At 34.4% G+C, this 19,516-nt stretch overlaps 3 protein-coding genes and 1 non-coding gene across 5 annotated transcripts in view; 2 read left to right on the top strand and 2 right to left on the bottom strand.

The window, feature by feature from the left end:
* Window positions 1-3,254: 3,254 nt before the first annotated feature.
* On the bottom strand, window positions 3,255-4,017 carry LOC132162831 (blue copper protein 1b-like). Its single transcript, XM_088519326.1, has 2 exons — window positions 3,858-4,017; window positions 3,255-3,541 (listed from the first exon to the last, which is right to left on the bottom strand). Exons 1-2 carry the CDS (start codon window positions 4,015-4,017, stop codon window positions 3,255-3,257), a joined length of 447 nt encoding a protein of 148 aa, XP_088375452.1.
* Window positions 4,018-8,100: 4,083 nt separating this feature from the next.
* LOC132163355 (uncharacterized) overlaps window positions 8,101-19,516 on the top strand; it is a 56,513-nt gene continuing 45,097 nt past the window's right edge. The window contains exon 1 of the mRNA XM_088519323.1: window positions 8,101-9,432. Within this exon, the coding sequence (XP_088375449.1) occupies window positions 9,169-9,432 (264 nt within the window). The 5' untranslated portion in view covers window positions 8,101-9,168. The remainder of the gene's footprint in view (window positions 9,433-19,516) is intronic.
* On the top strand, window positions 9,795-16,825 carry LOC132162830 (uncharacterized). The gene is made up of 9 exons (XR_015912975.1): window positions 9,795-9,839; window positions 10,094-10,233; window positions 10,750-10,876; window positions 12,652-12,802; window positions 14,012-14,146; window positions 14,505-14,589; window positions 14,758-14,987; window positions 15,139-15,275; window positions 16,734-16,825. It is a non-coding gene; the product is annotated as an uncharacterized LOC132162830 (transcript).
* On the bottom strand, window positions 16,941-19,292 carry LOC132164373 (uncharacterized). Of its 2 annotated transcripts, none has more exons than XM_059574877.2 (6): window positions 19,194-19,292; window positions 18,902-19,002; window positions 17,831-18,006; window positions 17,585-17,711; window positions 17,421-17,482; window positions 16,941-17,304 (listed from the first exon to the last, which is right to left on the bottom strand). In XM_059574877.2, the coding sequence occupies exons 3-6, from the start codon at window positions 17,948-17,950 to the stop codon at window positions 17,191-17,193; spliced, it is 423 nt and encodes a 140-aa protein (XP_059430860.2). In that variant the 5' UTR covers window positions 17,951-18,006; window positions 18,902-19,002; window positions 19,194-19,292; the 3' UTR covers window positions 16,941-17,190. The 2 variants fall into 2 exon arrangements, with proteins under 2 accessions (XP_059430860.2, XP_088375450.1); XM_088519324.1 differs by having other exon boundaries at window positions 19,204-19,283.

Here is a 19,516-nt window from a genome sequence, read left to right as displayed (position 1 = left end):
TAGTATTAGTAAATGTCTTATTATATAGAAGGTAGCATTACGAACCAATAGCTCTAAATCCAATACAATGCAAACTGTGAATTCAAAACCCTACAAAACCATAGAGAGATATTTTTCCAAAGCATTCCAATACTAAACCATCACCATCATAAGGATGCCAAAAATGGCCATCATCCACCTGGGTGCAAATGTTGTTGACGAATTGTTTTCAGACACTGTTATGGTAAGTTTCTGGTTTTCAACTTTACAATCCTTGGCAACGCCACATATGTACCATTTATTTCCTGAGGTTGCAAGAGTAATCACATCGTTTCAACTAGTCAGAGTCTCATTGCCAGTCGGTGCCGGTGTCGCACATTGTTGGAAGCCAGTGCCATTAACTTTAATAACAGTGTGCGCTCCCAATGGGTACTTAAAAACTGCACTAAGAAGTTTATTTCTTCGGTCAACAATCAGATTAAAATGAAAAATATGTACTTAGCATTGGCAAATGTCGTGTATCAGGCATAACACACACACACACACACATATATATATATATATATATATATATATATAACAAGCAATATTATTAGAACACTCACGTCCGGCTTAACTTAGCTATATTTTTTCTTTTTCTTTTTTTAGCTACCCACTTTTTTACAACACCTCCATCTCGCTCAAAATTTTAGCTATCAATTTTCTCTTTTTCATATAAAATATTATTATTATTATTTTTTAATCTATTTTTCCTATTCCTAAAGAAGAAAGAGAATAATATTGTTTTTTTATTAATATAGCTAAGGATTTGTTGAGCTACCATGCTCAGAAAATTTGCATGCTAAGCATTGTAATGGTTCAAAATTTTTTTAACCATTTTGTTGAGCCGGATGTGAAGCATTTTTAGCTACAAAGATAGCCAAATGTTTTTTTTTTTTTTTTTTTTTTTTAATATTGAAAAAAAATTACTTTAAATATTGAGATAATTGTAATTTTTTTTTTTTTTTTTTTTTGAATTGAGATTCCAATATCATAGAATAAAAACAACTAGTTCTCCAGGAAAACAAACTCAAAACTACAGCAAGGAAAAGTTCCCTCCCTCGACAGTCTTCAAAGTCTACTAGCTCTCTATAAACCTCTTCATGATTACAGAAAGGATAATTGTAACTTTTATTCACTCCTAACATTTCTCATAATTAATTATATGTACCAAAAATAATACTATTTGGATGACAACCATAACTGTACGTTGTAGTGTTGTGATGGGAATCGCTATCTTTCTTGGTCATCAAAGATATATTCCCATCCAAATAAAAGAAGCTTAGGTAATAGATATTCACACGTAAATTCTAGATAATTCACTGAGTAGATAATATAAGAAAAAAATGATTGGAATACCGAAAAGTATATATCAATCTACATTTTTATTATCAAATAGATGAATGATTTAAAATTTATATTTTAAACCATTGATTGCTGTTACGATAATATATATATATATATATATATATATATATATATATATATATATATAAACCCTCACCCTCACACATTTTTCTTCCTTTAGAAAACCCAATAGATAGGTGATAGGAATGAAAACCCACAACCGCAAGCTGCTGACGCAGGCGCTCCCTCCTCTCCAACCCACTGCAACAACTCCATCACCACTACCGTCCGGACAAAGCTTGACGTGGGCTGATTTCTACAAGCGATCGGTGGTTGACGTACTGATCGCCGTATTGATCAACGTCCTCATTGTGCTTCTCTTGGTGGGCTGCGTCTTCATCTGCATCTACATCCGCAAGCGTATTCGCCAGCGTTATAACGCTGACACAGACTCCGACGCCGACTCACCTAGACGTGGCTCGGAAAGAACTACGTCTTCTCCGCCGTCGGATCTTCCAACCAGGTCCAACCTCCGCAAAGGACTGGACCCGTTGACGATTCGGGCTCTCCCGGTGCACTCTTACTGTGGGGACGCCGAGGAGTACCAGACCGACGACTGCGCAATTTGTCTCCACGAGTTCGAAGAGAAAGACGCCGTGAAGTTGATACCCTTTTGCAAGCACGTGTTTCACCCCGTCTGCATTGACATGTGGCTGTCGTCGCACGTGACATGCCCGGTGTGCCGGTCATCTCGGTTTCCCGTGAGGAGGGGGGCCTGGAAGATCGACGGTCAAACCATGACACGTGAACAGAGTGATGAGGGCGGTGGGGTCGTTTAGGATCGATCGAGCTCTGTAGTCTAGTTTCTTTTATGCTACTTTAGATATACACGACACTCATCCGCGCATGTGTTATCCAATTGCGATTATTTTTAGTTATTGGGGTGGTTATTTATTGGTTAGCAGTTAATAATTGCCCTGTTTGTACACTTTTATACTAAAAAACTGAGTTAAGAGGAATTTTTTTCAACTTATTTATTAAAAATTCATGTATATTTTACATCTTATTGGAAAAAAGAATACATGTCATTTATATGGATTAGGTTAAAAAAAAATTCTCCAAAATAGTTTTTTTAATAGCAGGGACAAAGTTGAAATAAATTTTATTAAAAACTCGTGCATTTCATATGTTATTGAAAAAATGGACACATATCACTTTTATAGATTAGATTGAAGGAAATTCTTCTAACCCAATTTGAAGGAATTTTTTTTTCCCTTTATAATAGTAAGGGAAAATTATAGTTTACCCCCCAAAGTTGACAGTGTTTTTCAATTCGAACATCAAAGTTTCAATTTTTGCAATCCAACCCCACAAAGTTTCAATTCGACTAATATTTTTCCAAAATTTCCATATTGCCCCTGATTTTTATTTTTATTTTGTTATTTTTTATGAAAAAAAAAAAATTTGGGGTACAAAAATGGCCAACCACCCGAATTTTTTTTATAAAAAATAAAAATAAATAAAAATTAGGGGTAATATGGAAAATTTTGGATACAATTGGTCAAATTGCAAAAATTTGAAACTTTGAGGAGGTGTGGATTGCAAAAATTGAAACTTTGATGTTTGAATTAAAAAATGCTGTCAACTTTAAGGGGATAAACTGTAATTTTCCCTAATAGTAAATTGCCTAAGCCCTTAAGCCCCATTTGTTGGCTGTGTAGTAATTTTGCATGCTTGCACAAAACATCTGGCATTAGTAAATATGTCTTATTATTATATAGAACGTAGCATTACAAACCAATAGCTCCAAATCCAATACAATGCAAACTGTGAATTCAAAACCCTACAAAACACTAGAGATAGAGATATTTTTCCAAAGCATTCCAATACTAAACCATCACCATCATAAGGATGCCAAAAATGGCCATCATCCACCTGGGTGCAAATGCGGTTGACGAATTGCTTTCGGACACTGATATGGTAAGTTTCTGGTTTCCAACCTCACAATGCTTGGCAACACCACAAATATACCATTTATTTCCTGCGGTTTCTAGGGTAATCACATCGTTTCCACTAGTTAGGCTCTCATTGCCAGCCGGTGCCGGTATTGCACATTGTTGGAAGCCAGTGCCATTAACTTTAATAACAGTGTGCGCTCCCGCTGGGTACTTAAAAACTGCACCAATAATTTGATTTCTTCGGTCAACAATCAAATTAAAATATATATATATATAATTTTTTTTTTTTCTAGACTACAAACAATATTTATGTAAGCAGTTTTGAGAAGAATATCACAACGTGCCACCTGTTGAAACAGATTTGCAAACGGTCAGGCAAGCAATAGAGCTCCTCCTACAAAACTAACGACCTCTCCCTTGTTTTGCAGGAGGAGTTCTGTCGCCGGCCCAATCGTCTGCAAATCTGCTTCAACACCGCCCATATAAAGTTGGTGAGTTAAGAGATGAAGTTTGTACTTTGTAGAGGTAACTTACCAAGTTTGTCCCCGACATGAAACTCCTTTCCTTTAGCCCAATTTTGGTAATCAAAGTTGTTGGTCCAACCCTTTTCATCACCAACCGTGAACTCCGTGCCCAAAATGGAAGGGACAAGAATTGCTAAGATGGCAAGGACGAAGAATTGGGTGAAGGCCATTGCAATCAAGAAGCTCTCTTTAATTACAGATTGATTGATCTTTTTGTTGAGAGAAGTTTGCAGTTGTTGCTATTTATAAGTTAAAATATTGTAGCAAATGGACCGTCTAGGGACGGCATTGCCGAATGGAATATTAAGATCCTAGATGGGTGGAATTGGAAAAGTTGAAGTTATGAAAGACTAATATTTATTATATATAACACAACTTTGTTGGTAGCTCTTCATTGTAGCATCGGCAAATTAATGTCGTGTTTCTGTATCAGGCATAGCATAACGGGTCGTGGGTGTTGTCGTTGTAAAATTTTATTTACCGAATGAAAAATTACCATACATTGTCCAAACTATATATCATAAATATTCAAATAACGATCAATAATATTAGTTGGTAGCTGTAGTGAAATTTTGCATTTGATTTGATTATATATATGGTTTTAAATCTCCAAGAGGCAGCTCAATCGGCTGGAAACCATACGGTCCATACCTTATAAAGCGGATGTCATTAATTCCAATTCTCCTCTCCCATTTCTCCCTCCTTAAATTACAGAATTCATGCCGTTTCTTTACATCAAAACGCTTTAAAAATGACACATTAAAAAAGTTGCATGTTATTGAGACAGGCGTAAAGAATTTACCTCCCAAAAGGCTTCTTCTTCACTTTTACAAACACTTCTTCACAAAACCAAAAAACAATTTTTTATTCAAAATTTTTTTACAACTAGAAACATTTTTCAAATGCTTCGATGTAAATAAATGACCTAAATTAATTAGTAATTTAAGGATTTAAAATTTCAAAAAAATTGTAGGGCATCTTAATCCGTCAAACATAGTACATCTGACCATTGACAAAGTCATAAATTCTTATCCAAATTGGTGAAAGCATGAATGAAAAATATTTTAAAATATAGGCTAGTGCATTTTGGGAGAACAAATAATAGTACCTCCACTACAGACCTTGAGAGCCATAGCCTTGGTCAGTCGAAAGAGGATTGAGAGACCGTTTCTTACTGTTTGCTTGTAGTTCTTGTAGTTTTAATTTTTTTTTTTGGTATATTGTTAGGCAGCACACCCCTTTTTCAGTGTTTTAATCCCAATATCATTTTCCTTATTTGCTTTTTTTTTTTCTTTTTTTTTTAAAGTATAACTAAAAAAAAAAAAAAAATCATTTGAAAAATTGACCAAAATGTTTTTTTGACATGTTCACATAAAAGAAGGGGGAGGGGGATTCGAACTAATGACATTCGCTTTATGAGGCGTGATTTACAGCCGATTGAGCTATCCCTTAAGAACGACTGAAATGTTAATAGTGTCTACAAGGCTTGAAAAGGTCCCCAACAATGTCTCTGACTCTCCAGAAACTAGATGATGTTCATTTATTTCATCCGACGGTTATAACCACGTGGCCCCTATGAGGCGATTAAAATCCTTGATCAAATTGCTCTTAGCATAAGTTTGGGCAAATTATAATTTAGAATCTTAGATGCATTAATTACGTGCCAAGATTTTACGTCATCCATATATGGACAATTGTTTGTGTTTTTAATTTTAAGAAAAGGGAAAAATATGAAAAGGCCTTCCAAAGGGAAAAATATAAAAAGGCCTTCCAAACTGATAATCATTTACAAGTTGGTCCCCTAATGTTCAAAAAGTACTAAAGTAGTCTAACAAAATACCAAAATGTGTCAAAGTAGCCCTGTCAGTTTGGATGGAAAATACATAATGTTCCGTCTATGTAATTTCTTTTGACTTGAACTTACTAAAATGCTCTTTTGAGAAAACACTCTTAAAAAGGCCCCTCAACCGACTTCGATTGGCAGCCCAAAATAATACCCATCCAAGAGCCTGATGGCAATGTCGAGGCCACTGTTGGCGGCGTGGCCGAGCTCCTACAAGTGCTTCATGGTTCCAAACAGACCTCAAGTCCTCGTCTTCACGTCTAAATCTAATTTACAAACTCACCATATTTATACATACACAAATAGAATGAGACATGTACCTAAGACTCCTAGAGAGTAGGAATTATATGTATGAAAAATACTAGGGAAAAATCACTTCACCCCCTGAAGTTTCAGGAGTTTTTCAATTTGAACCAAAAAGTTTAAAAATTAGCAATATACCCCATAATGTTTCAAAAAATTTTAATTTAAACCCTCCGTTAATAATTTCCATCTAAATGGCTGGAATTCATCCCATGTGCGTCTCACGTAAGATATTAATGCCTTCTCTTCAAATTTTACCCTCATTAAAACCTAAAGGTCTTTCAATTGGATTTGTCGACTCGAATCACTTTGTTGCTTTTTCTTTCGATTGGATTTGTTGTTGAGAAGCCATCTCCTTTTTTGAATTTTTGTTCCATTATTACTCTTTTCCTTTTCCTTTTTCTTTTTTAATTATTGTTGACCAAATTTTACAAATGCAGTCATACACCAAAAAAATACTGAAATTATTTTACTGAAAACGTTTGATGCCCTAAACGTACAGTTTCAGATGGTATAGATATGTTTTTGTTTCATAAACCCAATAACTTATAAACTAAAATCGACATTGACCTAAATATGACTACTAGTTGCAAATGGACATAAATGTTTTTTCAAAAATTCTTCCAATTAATTTGGTTTATAAAATTGTCATATGTCTTGTTTAGCATGTAGTTATATTAAAACATTATGTGTTTATCACAGGTTAATTAAAAAGTTACAACGTCCCCAAGGGGTAGCTCAATCGGCTGTGAACCACGCTTCATGAAGCGGAGGTCACTAGTTTGAAACCCCTCTCCCCCTTTCCTTGTGTGGACATATCAAAAAAAAAAAAAAAAAAGTTACAACAAATACATAGACTAAATCGAAAGAATTGTCCAATATGTAAAAAAAAAAAACTGTTGTCTGTTGGCAATCTCTCTTGAATTATTTTTAAAATTAACCTAATTTTTTAAATAATTTGGATAATTTAATTTTATATTCTAATATTTTTATGAACAAAATTCTACTTGTTTGTGAACTTACATTAAAACCTATACTTGTCGCGGTGGGACTACTCCTCCCAAAACATTTGGATTTATTTATAATATTTCTATTTTTATTTTTGTTGATGCAGAAAATCAACCAGTGACCATCCACACTTAGCCCTTAAGCCGAAATTCCTATAAGACAACCAAATGTCAGAGTGGCCCTTCGCGAAGGAGAGAGTAGAGTGACGGCACCACATCTGAAGCTTAAGTCAGTACGCACAAGGTGCAAATGAGAGAGATAAAATAAAGATTAGGGGATAATAGCATATTTGGTGAAAATGAGAGAGAAATGAAGATTATAGGATAATAGAATACATGGTCTAACTTCCTACTATATAGACGAGGTATCATTTATGTCGTGTGCCTTCAAAAGGCAATTGTCGCCCGACAGCTATTAATTTGGCATTAGACTGTGTGGGTGATTTTGATCCGTTTTTATTAAGTGAATTGTATTTCCTAAGTGATTGCATAGATTGCATTTCATAGAGGATGGTTGCTGGATATGACGTTTCCATTCTGGATGTGTGCTTCATGCATACCCCATTTGTTAAACTCATTTTCCTCCTCTAAACACTATTTACTTCATTTAATTTTTTTTTTTTTTTAACTTTTTATATTATATCATTTACTTTTTACTATTATTTAAAAAAATTCAATTCAATACAAAACAAAATTTTTTAATTTTTTATATTAAACATTTTAAAAAATATTCTTACTTTTTTTTACATCAATTCACATCAACTCTAGTGTTAAAAGACAAAGGTTTTAACAAACACACCCAACGTTGAGTTTTGGTGAGCTTGCTAATCCTTTTGACGTGGTGTTTGGGCTGGCTGTCTTTTGTGCGTGGCGAGATGTACCCCCGTGCTTCCATTCCAATACTTTCTCATTCCTTTAAGCTACTTGTGCACACCAATGAAAATTATTTTCATTTAAGTGTTAGATGAACACGTGGTCTTGACGAGCAGAGCTGTTCCATACTTCCATTCCAATTTTTATTTTCAAATAATAAATTTAACCATTTAAATATAGATTTGATACTCGTTTTCACATCAAAATTCAAACTTAAGATCATCTGTGTCAAGAAAATTATGACTGATCTTATGATAAATGTACTATATGTATAAAAGCTCGATGTTAGTAGTGAAAGCCGGGAAATTTGAGAAAGTAGAGGCAGAGCTCCGCTAAGCTGGTGGGTAGTCCGCACGGTTAAGGGCTATGGCGCTCGACTTAGAACCAGACCTTGTAGAAGAAGAAGAAGAAGAAGAAGAAGAAGAAGAAGGGGAAGTACAACTTGATGCACCGGCACATCACCCTTCTGCTCCGCCTGATGAGCTAGCAATCAACGGCTGTGATTTCACTTGGTTTCTTTTTTGTTCCTGTTTTCCGTTTAGCTCTTCTCTTTTCTCTTCCCTCTCTCTTAGGAGCTTAAATGTATGTAAATAGAGTTTTAGTGATTCATTTGTCACGCTATTTGATAGTGACGATTCTGTTTGATGGTTCAGCGAAAATTTTGCCAATTCTAGGAAAATCTCACAATGTTACTGGCCCTTTCTTTTTGGTTGTATTTGAGGTCTAATTGATTTATAAACAGGTTAAATAGGGCATTCGATGATGTGGGTACCAGTTGTTTGTCAAATATATTCATTGTTCAATCCATTTGCAGCTCAGATATATGCTGGTTCTTATTCAAATATGATTTGGCTGACTTTTGGCACAATACATGTGAAGTACTTTGTGATTAAAGCTCATATGCTTGCATAAATTTTCCCATATACATTGAACTTGGCTGAAATCTGAAATTGGGAACTCTTGATTGTGGTAATAACCATAGTTTTCTTCCGTACTCTGATTAAAGCAAATGATAGAGCGTTGATAATACATGTCCACACCGGCCCTGGCCCATATATGCGTAAATACGTACATGTATGTAATATATAAATACATTTTAAGAGCGTTAACATAACGTATACCTGGTCAACAATGTCTAGTGTTGAAACCATGATTTTTTTTCTCTTTCTGTTGTGCAGTTGTTTGACATCTCAACTACAGTTGATCCTAGTTATATAATCTCTCTGATACGGAAACTTCTACCAACTGGTGCAAGTAATAACCACGATTCTCTTGGCGTTGATGCACGTGTTGACATGAATCAAGAACAAAATACTGGTCATGTGAAAGAATGTTCAGCTTCTCTCTCTGGAGATGAAGTTCTTAACTTTTCAAATAATAACTCTGAAAGCATGAAGATTGTTGGGGATTATGATCAACATGCTCGACAAGAAGGAGAAAATGAAGAGTCATGTCGTAGATCTGATCAGCCTAGTATATCATCAGGAGAAGAGGCTTGGGAAGAGTATGGTTGCATTTTATGGGATCTTTCTGCAAGTAAAACTAATGCAGAACTCATGGTACTCAAGTTTTCCCTTCAATTGACAATTAATCTTGATGCTGCTTTTCGCCTGTTTTGATTCTGATTGCATGTCAAGTCATATCAACCTTAATTCTGGCTGTTGGATATAATGAGGCTATTGTAACTCAAATAAATAATTGATTAAAGAACTATCCGGTCGGAAGTACAATCTAGCTCCAATCCTGGTATCCCCTCTAAAGTCTTGAGTATGCCTGTGATCATGAGATGAAGATAGCGGTCATTACCACTTTATTAGAAGATGTGATTAATCATATTGTTTTAGGTTTCCACCTCCAACCACCTTTCTCTTTTGCAAGCACCCCAAAAATTATTAATTTTCCTTGAACTAGGTTTTGAACTATGATTTGTCTTGTTATTGCTAGAGATCTGATTATGAAATCTTTCGTACTACAATCTAAGTAACACATTTGTGCACATACAAAACCTCGTACCTGAAGTACTTTTAGCAAACCTTTTAGTTTCCCAATCTGTGTGTGTTAAGGTAAACCACATTTCAACTTTGTTGCAAAATTATTTTTGCCTGATGAACTTATGTTCATTCCTTCTCTCTTAACTTGTTTTCTGTAAATGGAAAAACCATTAACTTGGAGGTTTCAGAGACTTGTTTCCTGTGGATCTGATTGATTTTCTTGCTCCAGGAGATTAGCCTCGGAATTATTGGAAACCTTGCCTGCCATGAAGTTCCGTTGAAACGTATAGTCTCTATAAATGGATTGGCTGAGATAATTGTAGAACAATTATTTCTAGATGACGCTCAATGTCTATGTGAAGCTTGTCGGTAATACATAGGTTTGCGCTCATAATTCCTATTCTCAATCATTTGAGAGAACTTTTCAGATTTTGGTTTTATTATTATACTTGCTGCCAGTGTTTCCTTCTTTCTAACATATTAAGTAGTAACTTGTAGCCTACATGCATAAGTCTCATTATGCATATCCAGGATTATTGTGCTCTTAATTTTATTTTTCTTGGTATTCTTTGTTTCTTCTGGCAAGAAACTTTCAAATCAACCTTTGTTTCTGCTTTCTGTCCATTTTGCGAACAATAACCATACATAATGAAATGACAGTTCTCACTTTTTCCCCCTTTTTGAAAGAATACACATATCTCTTTTTATCTATTAAAGTAGAATACTCATTATTTTGTAATAGCAAAGCGGCACTGTCCGAGTCTCTTCTTGCATGTTGCATCAGTTGTGTCATTTATAGTTTTGTGTCGCTAACATTAGTAGTTTTGAGACAGACTCAAACAGATGCTGTATGCTTTTCTTATATCTATATATTTCCTGATACAGGCTGTTAACTTTGGGTTTTCAAAGTGGTGAATGTATTACATGGGCTGAAGCATTGCAGTCTGAACATATTCTATGCCAGATTTTATGGATTGTGGAAAATACCTTAAATCTACAGCTTATTGAAAAGGTAGAAAATATTGTCTATGGTTTATTTTCTTTGAGACATTCTGGTAAATGTGTGTGTGGGTGCCTATGTTGAAAATTTTTCAACTAAGGAAATGCCTTCTATTTTCCCGATCAGCTCTTATTTTTGGGTGCTTGTGGTGGTATTTCTTAGGAAGTATATTTCAAACAGCAGTGTCAGAGAAAGCAAAAAACCAAGTGATTGCACCAATAAGGGTATCACTGACTATGAGTTTAAAGATTCTCTCCACATATTCATTGTAGGAGGTCAAGCTTGATACTTCTTAAGAGGGCTGATTGGTTGAATTAATAATGGAAGGAAGAAACACTATAGTTGTAGGAAGATTTTGGTTATAATTGTCATTTGAATTATTTGTCTTTTTAATCAGATGTTATAGTATTTTTCTTTTGTTAACAGAGGTTATATAATGTAGGTTTGAATCAGCAACTTGGTAGGAGGGTTGGCTGGTTAAGAGGATTCTTGACAAAAGAAACTTTGATACTGAACACAGCTCATCTCAACTATGCTTCTATCACAATCAAAGAAACTTTAAGAATGTTGGAAAATCCCAAATATAATATTTTTTAAATGGTTAAATTTTTCCTTTTTTAAAATGTTAAAAGCATTTTTTATATAACTGGAAAAAGTTACATAATTGATGTTTCACTTTAGTTGTAGAGTTCTTGGCTTGAAATGTTGTGTACTATTTTTATTTACTCTTTAATTTTTCCCCTGTTCACCAGTTTTTGTTTCATTTAAACTGAACACAAGTATTTAGAGCTTTTTTACACGAATAAATGGCATAATGGTGTTTGGTTTTGGTTTTGTGATTATTTTTGGTTATTGCTGAATAAATTGCATATATGAGTATACAAACAGTCAGCATTTATCATATGTTCCTATATTGTTAAAAAATTTTACTTTTTTGAACGCTTGTGTCTTTTTTAAAGTTAATTAATTTAAATAATTGTTGAAATATATGCATTTCAGTCCATATCATGTCCCATTAGATATGATTAAAACATTGTTACTTGCAAATCACAAGGAATTTTAAATACCATTTAAATTCAGCCATGTTACATATGAAAGCCGACTTATAAAAAAAAAAAAAAGAAATACAAAAGCCTTCTCTAGGATTGTTATAAAAGCTAGCTTTCTAAACTTAATTTTTAGGTTGATCAGAACTCTATATTTGAGGGCCTCATATAATCATCAATAACTCCCTTCTCATTGCTTTGGTTTGATGATTTAGGGACTAAATATTGCTAATACATACAATGGTAAGTCCACGCTTTTTCAAGGAGTTAGAAATAATTCAACAGGAATTCTTCGTTGTGATATTGCGAGACTTGTGGAACTTGGTCTTTAGGATGTTTGGAGCCAAGACAGGTGGTGGAGCACTTGGTGTGTTGGAAAAGAAGGTTTAGTCAAAAGGATCTTAATGTTATTTGGAATGTAATCCTTTCCTGTTTAATGTGGTGCATCTAGAAAGAAAGGAATGTGAGAAGACGAGCTTGGATATACAGCTTTGTTTCCTGAAACCTCGCATTGAGTGGATCTTTGTTAATGCTTTTTTTTTAGGCCTTTAGCTTTGTAGATATTTGTTCTCTTCCCCTCTGTTCCCGATCTTATGGGCGTTCGCTCTTATATACTTCATGTGTATTTGAGTTGTACCCCCTTGTGCTTCTAATAAATTTTCCTTCTCAAAAAAAAAAAAAAATTCAACTGGAATTTTAAATTAATTTCCACTGGCTGAAGAAGTTTTCTTTTTGGAACAGAGTATTGGACTATTGTTAGCCGTCATTGAAAGTCAGCCGAAAGTTGTGCATGTTCTTCTTCCACCTTTGATGAAGCTGGGATTACCAAGTTTATTGTTAATCTCTTGAGAGTTGAGATGAGCAAATTAATGAGTGAAAGAATACCTGAAAGGTACAACTTCACTTTGTATTCAAATGGGTGACAATGTATATTTGATAGATCAAGGTTCCCTTTTTTATTTTATTTTTAATGACAACTGATATATTTGTAGCTTGCAATGGTTTAGTCAAGCAATTATCTCATTGTATTTGCAATTTCTTTTAAGTATTGCTACTATTGTAATTTGCTATCTTTTAGCAATTAAGCACCTTATAGTCTAGTAGAACAAAATAATAGCCATGTCCTACATGAATCTTATTCACCAAATACCAGCAATACATTTAGTCCACATGATTCAAGTATAGCTCTCTGCCGGTAACTAATGAGTCTAAGCAAGCAAACCGTATCTTGCTAGTTTTCCTTGCCATTGTTTAGTGTTCCTGTGTTTCATTGCTGTTAAGGAATATAACTAGGGACCTATAGATCCATGACTAAATAATGGCTCCTATATGAACTGCTGTTAGTAAGATTTGGTGTCTTTGTTCAATTTGCTATTTACATTTCTATAAAGAGAGTCAAGTGATCTGGCTGAGTTGGCCATTGTTGTGAATAGTTTAAATGTGCCATGGGGGCTGGACTAGTCAATATGCATCACTGGGGCCCATGTTTGAAAGGTTGGCTGGCCATTGAATTTCTGGCACGTGCCCAACAATCAATGGCCTAAAACTATGTTACATAATCTATATTCGGTAACTGAAGCACAGTATATATGATGTGTTATTGTTTTGAATTTCTGAATTTTCAAATGTACTTGTTTAGCAATTTTTGTTTAAAAATCCAATTAAAAGGGTAAAGTCTCTTATAGTGGCTGGTAGGTGGACATCGGATATTTAATGCTTTAGTCTTTGTATAATATATGGTTTTATGATTATTTACAAATATAATTTAGCTTTTTTCAAGGAGTTACTAATCTATATTACACAATTTTTATAACCCAAGAAAATTGTTAATTACTCAACTTTGCAATTTATGGGCATGTGGGGTTTATATTGCCTCCTGATGCTTTTATTGAGATAAATTACAGCGATTTTTTTCTTTCTTTTTTCTTTTTCTTTTGGCTAATGAGGTGTTTGGAGATTTTTAAGCACCTGAGTAGTGCCTGGGCATATGCAGTCCCCTCGTCCCAAACACACTAATGACTAGTTGCAAGTATTATAATGTTTGTATTTTTGGATAGTAATTTCTTTCCTGCATTTGTTCTTCATTTTCATACAATTTCAGGTACCCAATTCCTGATGTAGTCCTTCGCTCATTGAAGCCTTTTCTGCTATTGATGGTTATTCTCAAGAAATCTGTTCAAATAATGAATTTTTTAGACTGGCTTGTGACATGGTCAAACTCCCTGACAAAGTTGAGGTACATTTTAGCTTGCTGAAAATCGTAAAATACTGGTATATTATATAGATATAGGATAAGTGTAATTTTTGGTAGTGCTGTTTTATTTCACCCTTTCCAGATAATGTTTTGATAATTGGTAGTTTGCTGAATGTTTGATTCTTGACTGTTCTATATCTTTTGAACTTTGGAGTTGTCTGCTCTTACTACTAAAGAAATTTATTGGATACTGTAAATATTGTATAAATTGAAGTGACTAACTATTAGCCTTCAATTTTAAAATCTCGAAAAGATCCTCGTCATAAGAAAACTATGCTTCAGTAGAACCTGTGAATACTTTGTAATGGGCTCTTCAAGTTGATTGATATCTCTTCTGCAGGTTGCCAGCTCTTGTGTTACTACTGTAGTACTGATTGCAAATATTATTTCTGATGTATTTGATTTAGCTCCAGAGATCTCACAGGGTAAATTATTGATGTTTCTTATCTGCAATTTTTTTCCTAATGCCATCATCTTTGCATACTTTATTTTTTTATTTTTCTATCTTCTATTAGAATTAAAAGCGACTTTTTAGATCCATCCAGATTTGCCTTTCTTACGGGGGCTGCTTGAAATATTTCCTTTTGCTTCAGATGATGTAGAAGCCCGCAGTGCACTCTGGAGCATCATTGCAAGGTTGCTATTTCATGTTCAGGAAAATGAGATGGGTCAATCAAGTCTCTCTCAGTATGTTTCAGTTCTTGTAAGCAAATCTGATCTGATTGAAGATGATCTTCTCGACCACGAACTAGATGACTCCAGCAAAGGGCATAAGGAGGGCTTGACCACTTATTGCACAAAATCAAATGCTATAAGTACAGCTGTATCCTTGCAGGGACAATGACATATTTGGATCTAGGAACTTTCAGTACCTTGGTTAGGCTCATATGGTTTCTTCTATCAACTGCCTTGGCTTATACTTACTGAAATTGCCTTGTCTTTCAATATTATGTTTCCCTTAACCTTTGTGACAGCTTAGAAGGATGATCTGTATTTTAACCCAATGGACTGCTTCAAACGACTTTGCTGAAGTGACTAACATGGCAAGTGAGCTTAACGAAGATAATGTCAATGTGAATAGATTGCTTGATTGCTGTCGTAAATATTCTGAGTAAGCTGTTTTTCTCTCTTTCTACTTGATCTTATTTGTTGCAATGCTTCAAGTGAAACAAACGGCTTGTATTTCTTTGAATACCAATTTTTTTTTTTTTTTCCACAAATCGTAGAGCTTTAACAAAGTTTTTACTTGAATAATTATCTTGTTTGATTATTACATGTCAGCTTTATGTAATTTTAATGTGAAGTGGAAAATCCAATAAACACAAAGACAAAGGTGCCATGGCACCCGTGGCCGTGGGCACATGAAGCTCATTTTCTATCTGATGGATACCCTAGTTTTGAGTAATGCTATGTCATTTGGTCATGCAATTAAAATGGAAAAGAAACTTAAATGGGGAGGAAGGGGAGAGATCAATGGGTTGATTTGCTAGAGCTAGTTTCGAATTAAAGCTTCTTTTAGGTTTTTATCAAAATTTAGTTGGTATTATTTTAGGACTTTTCTTTATTCTACATTTTGATCAGCTTATTGGATTTTACTTCTACTGTTTTATTTTCTTGTAATTGGCTAAGTTTAGTGTGCTTTTCTTAAAAGTATGTCATTTTTATTAATAAAAAAGGATCTTAAGTCTGTTAGGGTTAAGTAGAATGAGAGGGACTTGGTGCCCAAGCGACTATGTTGTTTATTGACTTTTGGCTTATATAGTTAGTTAACATAGAACTCGCAGTTCTCAATGCAATGAAAAAGATTCGTATTTTAGGGTAATTTTTTGCTTTTTTGCAAAATATATATATACTAACAATTGACTCAAAATACAAAACACTCAAAAGTACTTTTACTTTTACATCACATCATAAGTTCATAACTAAAAAACAAAAAACACCATCTTAAAAATTGTCAAACAAAACCATTTGAATTAGAAGATTCATTGATTCATTCTATCTCTTTTGGTTCCGAACGAGTAGGGCTTAAACTTTAGGCTCTATATCTCATTGCCTCAAGGCCTCCTTGCTGTAAAATCCAAGAAACTAATCTGAAAACAGCTCTGCAAGTTTAGAGCCTTGATCATGTGCTTGCTGCTCTGTATTTTCTGATACGTCTATTGGCATGACTGGATACCAACACATTGCCATGCCTCTGCCCATTTCATTTGTCAATATGACATCAATAAAACTTTTTTTTATACATATTTAATGAATACATCATCATGAGTGCTAATCCTTGATTACAGATTTAATGTTACATAGTCCTTCAAGGAATGAAATTTGTCACATCACCATTTGCGTCCTACTTTTGAGATGTATAGCCCCGTGCAATTAAAGTAGAGAAAATTCCTGTAAAGAATATTGCAAGGAGGAATACATTTTTTATTTTATTTTATTTTTTTTTTTCTGGATTCTACTAGGAACATTAAAATTTAGTTGTCAGGACAAGTTTATAAGAGCGAATTTGTGCCTCGTACATGAAAATGATGATCGGCTGATGCCCCTGACCTCACTTTTACATTGTTAGTTTTGCAGGTAGAAGTCATGCGAATCTTTTAAGCTATTTGGATGCATGTTATCCAAAACATTTGGCTGCTTAATACAATACACTAGTTTCTGGGGATGGAATGCTTGAAAAGCAAATATCATTTTGTGCCTTGAATCGACTCTGCACTTTTGGCACTTTCTTGTTGGCAGACCACTGAACATCAGAACATTGTAAAAAGGAAATGAGTGAGAATTAAGTCTCTCATGTTTGCCGTTTCATTGTAATAGAGACTATAAATTTGTATTGGAACTCTTGAAAACTGACAAAACTTTGGCCTTTGAGAGTTAAGAGAATTCTACATGTCAAATTATAAATGAAGTGAAATATCCCAAATGTTTCACAATCCTCATTTATGATGACTTCTTAGTGATTTGCCGAAAAGCATCAATCTTGGTTGAAAGTCTTGCTCTCTCTCTGAGAGATTGGTCTGACAGAATCACATAAGTTCTTCAATTAGGGGGCCGTAGAATAGTTTGTATGCCTCCATAACTTCAAGATACCACATCGCCTCTCGATTCGGGATCTCTGAAAGATCTACAATCTTGTGAACCTAATATCAAATACACAATGCCCAAATATTTGCCATAGTGAAAATTCTGTTCAACATTTTGCTCTTTCACTATTCTACAATTGTTTTCATCCAATAATGAGCAAACAACTTTGTACCTTGATTATTGGGGGCTCAACTACACCTACACTGTATCCTCCAATAACCATCACATACATCCCTGTAATACAAAGAAACATAGAGAGAGTGAGAAAAACGATGAAATTTCGTAGCTATTTTTCCGAAATGCAATAATACGCTGCCAGAGTGAAAATTTTGGTACCGATCTTCCAAGGGCGCAGACGGAAGTCAGCGGAGGAGAGGGAGAGCTTGACGACGCCAGTGCCGTCATCTAGAAGCAATGGTGCTTCTATGTCGTCGTTTTTGTCGGGGGCCGATATCAGAACGCCCTGAGATACAGAAATTGATTCAGAATAAAGAATCGGATAATCAAATGGAAGAGGATGCCACCAAGCATCCTCTTCCAAGCGCATTGGAAGAGGATGCCGCCAAGAGAGAGAGAAAGAACCTGTAACCAAGCGCGTTGGAAGAGGATGCCACCAAGAGTCATGGCGTTTTGCGACGTCGTTTCCGTCGCGTCCTTCAGCTGAGCGCACAACAGCTTCAGCGCGGCTAGGCTATAGTCCATCTTTCTCTCTCTCTCTTAATTTCTCACCTCTCGTCTCACCCAAAGAGCTAGATTGCCTGTATATGGAATGGCGCATTTCGATTTTAGAAGGGAAAAGATGGAGACTAAACGACAACGTTCAAAAGTTGCAAAGAAACAAGCAAACTATCAAAACTGGAGTACGAATGATTGGGAGATAATGTCAAGTCTAACCCTAAAACAAGATAGCCAATCATGTCGTGTTTTTTTTTTTTTTTTTTTTTTTTTTTTTTTTTTCAAAAAAAAAAAAGAAAATTATTGAATTTTTATAAAATTATACATTTTTGGTTACTTTGAATTGGACACTAATCTCCTTTTAATTGTAAAATGTTATACACCACTTACTTTTTAAGACCCTAAAAATCAATATGTTTAAATTATTTACTGATTTTTAGTTAAAAAAAATATTTTTGTCTTAATTTTGAAATGTATGTTCTTCCTCATAAGAAGCAAAATAGAAAATTTTCAAACTAGATGAAAAGTAATAGATTTATGACTAAAATAAGTTGCAGTAGGATCAAATTCTTGCCCCCATTAACTGCAATGATCATTAAGCATAAAAAAAAATAAAAATAAAAATAAAAATAAAAAATCAATGGTCGTTTTACTATTACACCCAAAAAAATAAAACAAAGAAAAATAAAAACCGATGACGAGGAGCCCAAAATACCTTATTTAGAGACACAGACGGAATCGAAGCACCTATAAAAAAAAATCCAAATACGACTCCTATAATCGTCGTGATTACTAGCCTAGCGCCATCGTTTGATTTCCTAATAAACGGAAAATCGAGAATCAATTCTCATGATCATTAGCAAATCTTAGTTTTTCTGGGGAAAAAAAGGAAAAAAACAAAAGCAACTTCCGAAGCAAATATGGCATTCTTCGCATTCATGTGAACAAAGCTTCGAAAGTTAATGGAATTGGAATTACCAGATTCACAGATACTGAATTCAAATCTGCGATTAATTTGTTCTTTGGCGATGCTTCTCTGTGATTTAGCGAGTCATTGAAGAGTTAATCACAATCTTGAACTGCGCTGCGTAAAAAATTTAACAGAAACGAGAACCTGGATATTATAACCGAATGGACGAAACTGATAAATAAATTTCAGAAAAATGTGGCATTGCAGTTGTGGAGAAACAAATCAATCACAATTCAATAAAATCATGAAGGAAATCTCCTATGAAATTATAATATCAGACAATTCGAAGAAAGAACTCACAGGCACTGACAAATTAAACAATGGGAGAGGGAAGGAGGGAGGTGTCGCTTTGTTTGTTTCGGCTTTGGAGAACCCTGAGAGAAAGAGATAAATTTAGGTTTAAAATTAGTATAAAATGAGTTAACTGAAAATGTTCTTTGAGGTCTACTGTCTATGGACATCTTTACTCAAAGGTAATTTTTCTTTGACAATTTAATTTTACGGTTTTGCCCTTTTTAATCATCATTAAGAGTCAAGAATTGATATGGGTGTTTTTGGTCTTTCAAATAAGTTAATTACTGTTTTGTCCTTCCTAACTTGTAAAGAGTGGAATTTTTTGTGTT

This window comes from Corylus avellana, chromosome 8 (assembly GCF_965113065.1).
Source record: "Corylus avellana chromosome 8, dhCorAvel1.hap1.2, whole genome shotgun sequence".
NCBI lineage: Eukaryota > Viridiplantae > Streptophyta > Magnoliopsida > Fagales > Betulaceae > Corylus > Corylus avellana.
Note: the sequence above shows the minus strand (reverse complement) of the source record. Positions and strands in the feature narration are given on the sequence as shown.

Coding starts and splice junctions, on each gene's coding strand:
- LOC132162831 (XM_088519326.1), bottom strand. CDS start 4,017: ATGGCCTTCACCCAATTCTTCGTCCTTGCCATCTTAGCAATTCTTGTC. Junction 3,542..3,857: donor TCATGTCGGGGACAAACTTG/GTAAGTTACCTC, acceptor TTATTGGTGCAG/TTTTTAAGTACCCAGCGGGA.
- LOC132164373 (XM_059574877.2), bottom strand. CDS start 17,950: ATGGACTATAGCCTAGCCGCGCTGAAGCTGTTGTGCGCTCAGCTGAAG. Junction 17,483..17,584: donor TCTGCGCCCTTGGAAGATCG/GTACCAAAATTT, acceptor TTTGTATTACAG/GGATGTATGTGATGGTTATT. Junction 17,305..17,420: donor TTGAGCCCCCAATAATCAAG/GTACAAAGTTGT, acceptor ATTTGATATTAG/GTTCACAAGATTGTAGATCT.